Source organism: Mastomys coucha, unplaced genomic scaffold (assembly GCF_008632895.1).
Source record: "Mastomys coucha isolate ucsf_1 unplaced genomic scaffold, UCSF_Mcou_1 pScaffold13, whole genome shotgun sequence".
In the NCBI taxonomy this organism is placed as follows: domain Eukaryota; kingdom Metazoa; phylum Chordata; class Mammalia; order Rodentia; family Muridae; genus Mastomys; species Mastomys coucha.
In genome coordinates this window covers 52,522,553-52,529,417 of record NW_022196895.1, presented here as the reverse complement: position 1 = coordinate 52,529,417, position 6,865 = coordinate 52,522,553, and the positions used below count along the sequence as shown (strand labels likewise).

Sequence of the window (6,865 nt, the reverse complement as noted above, 5' to 3'; positions counted from 1 at the left end):
CCTAACGGGGATTCCTAACCAATTTCTTTTCCCTTTCTATTTTAAACAGAGTAAAAACAGACTCTAAAATCTCTTCGTTTTCTCCTTCAATAGCAAGGTGACCCGCTCTGTGTCTCCATCTGCTGCTTCTCTGTTGTTTTCCTGGAGAAAGCCACTGTTAATAAGCTGTAAACATGCTAAGTGCTGAGCCTTGTGGGACCAGCCAACAGAGCACAGAGGAGTCTGAACGCTCATCTATCATATAGATGATATATATCTATCTATATCTATCTATAGATCCTCAATTGAAAAACATCACTGAGGAGTCCAGTTCACATGAGCCAATCAGAACTCAAGCAGTTCTACCCCGTCAACATGTGCCTAAAGCAGGGGCTCTCCCCCTTTGGTACACAGCTCCTCAGGCTGTGCTGACTCTAACCATTTTCTTTTTTTGAAAGATTTATTTATTATATGTAAGTACACTGTAGTTATCTTCAGATATCCCAGAAGAGGGCATCAGATCTCATTACGGAGGGCTGTGAGCTGAGATTTGAACTCATGACCTTCAGTAGAGCAGTCGGCGCTCTTAACCTCTGAGCCATCTCTCCAGCTCCGACTCTAACCATTTTCATTGCTAGCTCCAAGTTATAATTTTGCTGCTGTTATGAGTCATATTATATCTGTGTTTTCTGGTGGTCTTACGTGACCCCCGTGAAAGGGCCAGTCACCCCTCAAAGGGTCACAACCCACAGGCTAAGACCTGCTGGTCTACAGGGTTAAAAAGGACAGTAGATCAATAGTAAAACAGCTTTTTATTTGTTAATGTCGGATAAGAAATTTAAGCATGTTACACTATCTTAAAAACTCAACTAGCGCATTTGAAGAGAAAGCCTTCCCCCGCCCTAACCCGCCTGCCCCGTTCCCCTCATGAATCAAGAATCTAAGAGAAGTAGATGACCACCAACAGCTCTGTGAACCTCCCTCCACAGTGCTTGCAGAATGACCACAGTAATATTGCCTTCTTACAAAGTTCTTCTTCTCTTTTCTATTTTAAAAAAAAAAAAATTTGTAACCTTGATCACTTATTACAAAAAAATTCCATACAAAAGTTCATATATTGAAAAACTGCTTTCCCCCCTCCCGCACAGCACCATTTTATATAGAGCAGAGAAGGATCAAGAGCAGACCGCCCATCTAGGGAGAGCAATCTTCAATTATGCCCGGACTCGCAGTGGTTTTCTTACCCTCCCTGTCCCCTCTTAAAAGAACTTAAAAAAAAAAATACATACACACTTACAAAAAGGAAAGAAAAATGCCAAAAACTTGAGGGCCCCTTTCCAAACAGTACAGTTATCTCAGTGTCAATAATTCACATCTTGCAACATGTATGGATAGGATTTCTTTTACAAAACTTTCAGTGTCAAAAAGGAAATTAAGGCCATCAGATTCGCAGCTTAAAAATTCACATAAAGGAAATACAAAAATATCATGTGCTTCTGAGAAGGCTCTGCACTGCATACAGGACTCCATGCTTCTAGCTTGAGGAAGACCAACCAACCGTGGCTTGACAAGTTCACATAATGGCACAGCTTTTATTGGATGCTCTTGGGGTTCCCTGAGAGGGGAAACAAAAGCAAAGTCAATAGCAACAATATTACAATGTTCCCAGAGGCACTAAAACCTGTATCCTCTACTTAAAATGGGCCTGCTCACACCTCAGGCTTTCTAGCATTCTCTAAGGGCTTACTTCAACAAATCCCAACTGAGCATTTACTCAGACTATACCAGTTTTTTCCAAACAAACAAACAAACAAAAGCTGGTCTAGGCCTGTAAACAGTTAAGAATTTCTCACTTAAAATAGAAGCTCAGGCCAGCTGAGGTTACAAACACAGCAAGACCTGATCTTAATAAGAAAAATTCTATGAACAGTGTTTTTAAAGAGCAGCGGGGGGCTGGAGAAGTAAAGTAAGATGGCTCCGTGGTTAAGAGCACCAGCTGCTCTCTGGGAGAACCTAAGTTTGACTCCCTATAATGGAGTTCCAGGGGATCCTGTGCCCCCTTCTGGCCTCCACAGGTACTGCATGGTTAGGTGTACTCAAGTAGAGGCAAAACACTCAGACACTAAGATAAAAAGGTTTAATTCTTTAAAGACCTGGGACATTGCTCAGTGTCACTTGCCTAGCAAAACTTACTTCTTATGTGACTTGTGACTCACTGCTAACTAGACTGAAACTGAAAGTTATCAGTCCCAAGAGCACTGGGTCACAGCAACTGTGCTTGGTGGCTGGCTTTCCATCGTGACAATGGCAGCAGGGGACTTTCCTAGCATGCAGGAGGGTCTGATCCATAGACCACAAAACTGACAAAACGCCCCATAACTCTCCGTCATCCCTCCTTCCGCCAAGGAGACTGACTGCCTTCTTCAGTGCCTGAGGCCTACTTCTAGAGACCGCAGAGAAGGGTTCTGAGCCTGCTTTCAGGAGGCACAGGTTGCCATCTTAACCATCACGCCCATGCTATTGTAAAGAAGCTTGAGCTGACCCAGTGAATCGTAAGAACCACTGGAAGTGCTCTCAGCCCTAGTCAATCTCAGTCAAACCATAGAACTAAAAAACAGTGTTTAAGCCCACGTTCAGTTGTATTCTACTAACAGTTCAATCGCTGTCACCTGTTCTTTCTATAATGCCCACATATCCTACCCTCCACCACACTGTCCAACCTTCTTTACTGCTGTTGACAATGACACCAGAGGCCATGAAAGCCTCCCCCAGAGTCTGAGCAGCCAGGACTCATCAGATCACTGTCTCAAGATGTCGTCTTCTAGTCACTGTGAGTTTCCATTGAGGGTGGGACCATAACATACTTGTTAAACTACGCCAGAAAAATAAACAAGGCATCTAGATGAAATAAAATTCCCACCGCAAGTGATTACGCAAATGGAGTTACAGACATGAAGTCTGCTGAGAGCAAGATGTGGTTTAAATAGGAATGCTCCCCTACACTCACATATTAGCCAGCAGGGAATGGCACCTTTGTAAAGATTAGAAGGACTGAGGTGTCCTTGTTGGAGGAAGTGTATTACTGGGAGTAAGTTTTGAGATTTCAAAAGCCTCGTAGGCCCAGCCTCTGCCTAGGATTAGCGCACAGCTCTCAGCTACTGCTCTAGCACCATGCCTACTTTCCTAAGAGCGACTTTGGCCATGGTGTCTCTTCCCAGCAATAGAACAGTGACTAAGACATAGGCCGAATTAAATCACAAATATGGAGGTATGGACACACACAAGAGGCAAACTACTGATCACACTCAACAGCGTCTGTACTGTTATATAGCAAAATACAAACTATAAAATTTATTAAAAATTATATTAATATTTTTCCCAAAATTAGTTAAAATAGAATGTGGGGTTTAGCTGAAGTTTAATTGGGGTTCTGCAAAACCCAGGTACCAGCTAAACTCTTGCAACTACTTAGCAAATGGCAACTTAATAGCAGCAATTCTGCTCCATTCTGAAGCTCATGTGGCTCTGGGTCTTGTTTTCTGTTCTGAGCTCATATGCAAATGCTCAGAGTCCAATAAGGCTTCAGAATTCAATCTAATCTATGCGTTTGTAATATACACCTTCAACATAACATATTATCTACACCAAAAACCAAAAGACAAAAGCTAAAAGTTGGCAAAGAAAGAAAAGGTAAAGGGGCTACCATTCTCCACTGTATCCAAGTCTGCTGCCCTGTGTACCTGGGTTAGTGTGCACCACAGTAGGGGATGGCCACTGGCTGGGTTTGAATACAAGAAGGAAACCCACACAAGGCTTTCAGGCCTGCTTTCAGGCCTACCGAAAATTCCAATCATACCTGCTGGTGGAAACGCTCCTCCTCTACAGCCACGCCAATGGGCTCCTCTTCCTCCTCCTCCTCCTCTTCCGGTATGGTAGTTTTGAAGACTGTGCTTCTCTGAGCAACCTCCTAAAGGCAACAACACAGTAGACTTCAAGCCAGAAGGCACGGTGAGGCTTTCTTAAAGCCATTTCAACAGCAGCATTAGCTGTTGAATCTTGCATAATTAGCAGCAGTTAGTAGACCTTCAATTTGTCCTGCAGTGCAGGGGAGCTACTGGTATCCAATTTGAAATACCTGCTGAGCAGTTTCTTAGTGCTTTTTATCCCATTCTCTTCTGAAAACTCTGTGCAAGTGATTTGGCATATTAAATTCTTTATAAAACTCAAGGTGAATTCTGCTTAAACATCTTAGCTCCTGGCAAAGAAAAGGTGCTAAATAAATGCTGAATAAAACAAAGGCAGGAGCCAGCTGCTCTAACCCCAGGACTGCAGGAGCAGCAGGACCACTGGGGAGTTTGAAGGCCAGACAGCACCTTTCATTCCATCAGGAAATGGAACCTGGACAGAATGGCACTAATTCCTAGTAACAGACCACTGAGTTGAAACGTACTGTATGGAAACAGAGTTCTGGTCATTTCAAGTGCAGCACAAAGTACCTATTTCCATTTTCTACTAAAGCGTCCAAGTGCTGACAACTTTCCTGCAGAGAATGCTGAAGTGGGCAAAGGTTGCCAAGCGTGAGCTAACCTGCAGCTAGTGAGTACTGTCTAGGTCAAAGGTCACTCAGCACAGAACTCCACGGAGGGAATGCTTCAGTAGGAGCCATCTGAAATTTAACAGCGCCCCTGGTTTAAAACAAAACATCAAGAAACCACAGAGATAGTGTCACACAGCTTCTTCGATGCACATCAATGCAGTCAATGTGAACCGAATCCAAGCGCACATACTGTAAACAAAACTAGGTGCTAAGACGGCTGTGTGCGACTTGAGAGTGCAACAGGGCTGAGGAGGCTACAGCTCTGCAAAGTCAGTCTTCTCAGACACTCATACAAGCATTACTGGTCTAACCAAAACAACGGCATCATGATTTTGTCATTGTTTATTAACAGAGGTTTCTCTGTGTAATCCAGGCTGTCCTGGAACTCACTCTGTAGGCCAGGCTAGCTTCAAACTCAAGAGATCCTCCTGCCTCTGCCTCTCAAATGCTGGGATTAAAGTCTGTGCTACTACAGCCAAACAACAGCATTATAATATAGAACTTGACTCCTTACACCAAACATCAAATGTAGCCATTGTTCTTTGACAAGAATCCTACAACCAAGATGGTAAAGATGCCAAAAAGATACGTGCCACAACCTTACACCTCGTTTCCTGAGCCCTGAGAACTAAGAAGGCTGACCCACATTGACCAGGTTGACAGCATGAGCATTTACTAGATAAACATACTGCACCGATGCTGTTTGATAAAATAGGAAACTACTCAGGGTCCCAAAGCCAATATGGAGCGGAGACAGAACCTGCCCAGGAAAACTGGACCTTGTGTGAATAAAGCAATACTCTACGAAACACTATTTGTCAAATGTGTAGTGTCTATTACTTGGCAGCCTTAGTCTGACTTAAGTCTCAGTAACTTCACATTTCAATGGGATTTCTGATAAGAAATCATTCAGTGAACCTTGTGGTGAAATGTGGTCGTACCTCTCCCTGAGAATTCTTCAATATAACCTTCACATCTTCACCAGTGCCCCAAGAGTTCTGGTTCTTCCAGATGAGGTCAGTTGGAGGACTGGCTGTGACACCAGCATTTGCAGCCCATACCTGAAAAAGAAAAGGACGTCAGTCCACCCAGAAGCCAGTGTTCACATATTTCAAGTTCAGCAACATGAGAAGACTTAATTCTCATTTCTAGTGGCCTGAGACTCTGCCCAGCTGTTCTGCTGTTAGCTAACTGTTCTCACTATCACTCGGAGGCTGTGTAAACATCCAACTTCCTCATGTGAAAACATACAGACACATGAGCACCTGAAATAAGATGCCACACTCTGGTCTAGCTATTCCACAAAGCCGCCCACCTAGAACAAATTTCCTTATTTTCTTCATCCACACAAATAAGGCAACAATGGTACCTACAATAGGTGGGATTGTTGGTAGACTGACAACCGATGCAAAGGAGCCAGCTCACTAGGAAATAGCAGCATTAACAATCACTTGTTCTACTGGCTTTGTGGACCACCCTTCAGGGCGTGCATGCACAGGCACAGCCACAGAACTCCAATTTCAACAACAGAAATTAACCTTCTAACAACTAACAGTCTATCTGAAATATTCAAGGAGAGAGTGGCTCATCCCCAGTCAGAAATAATGTCACAGTGCCCCAGCCTGTCTCAGATTATGCTCCACAAAGAATGCAGGAAATGTTCCAGGTAAAATGATTGCTATCAAAATAAGCCAAAGGAAAAGTACATTCACCTCATCAGCATGGAAATTCTGCCATATTTTTATGTTTTCTGGCAGAGGGAAAAAGGTAGACTAGAAAAATCCTGGCAATCAGAAAAGCCAAGTACAGAGGGCTGGAGAGAAAGAGCTCAGTGGGTGAGTGTGCAGCGCTCTTGTAGAGAACCTCTATCAGGCTGCTTACTGACCACACCTGACTTTAGTTTCAGGGGATCTAGAGTCGGCCCCTCTGGGCATGTGCATACATGTGATACACGCAGAGGACACAGATCTCCCTATGAAACTGTTCAAGGCTTCAGATGATATTCTGAATACAATAGGCTACATGCAATCCCATAATTAATTTTACAGCTTTATAAGCTTTTAAACTATAAGAATTAATTTTTAAAGGCATACACAGGGCTTTCATCTCTGTTCTGAATCTTCAGACTGATCTTGCAATTCTCCTTGAACAATGTCATAGGGAAATCTCCCTCACTATATTGAAAAGGTCAGCTCAGGAACTTTGGGAAGGTCATGGAACACCCCCCCCCTCCTGAAGAAGCTAATTAACATTCCTCAGACCATGGGGGAAGGCGGGGGGGGGGGGGGG

At 43.6% G+C, this 6,865-nt stretch overlaps 1 protein-coding gene across 2 annotated transcripts in view; it reads right to left on the bottom strand.

Annotated features, from left to right (window-relative positions):
* Positions 1-774: 774 nt before the first annotated feature.
* Positions 775-6,865, bottom strand: part of Lmnb1 (lamin B1) — a 45,924-nt gene continuing 39,833 nt past the window's right edge. For both annotated transcript variants that reach the window (XM_031365720.1, XM_031365721.1), the window contains exons 9-11: positions 5,518-5,637; positions 3,836-3,946; positions 775-1,594 (exon numbers count right to left, since the gene is read on the bottom strand). In XM_031365720.1, coding sequence (XP_031221580.1) covers positions 1,553-1,594; positions 3,836-3,946; positions 5,518-5,637 — 273 coding nt within the window. In that variant the 3' untranslated portion in view covers positions 775-1,552. The remainder of the gene's footprint in view (positions 1,595-3,835; positions 3,947-5,517; positions 5,638-6,865) is intronic.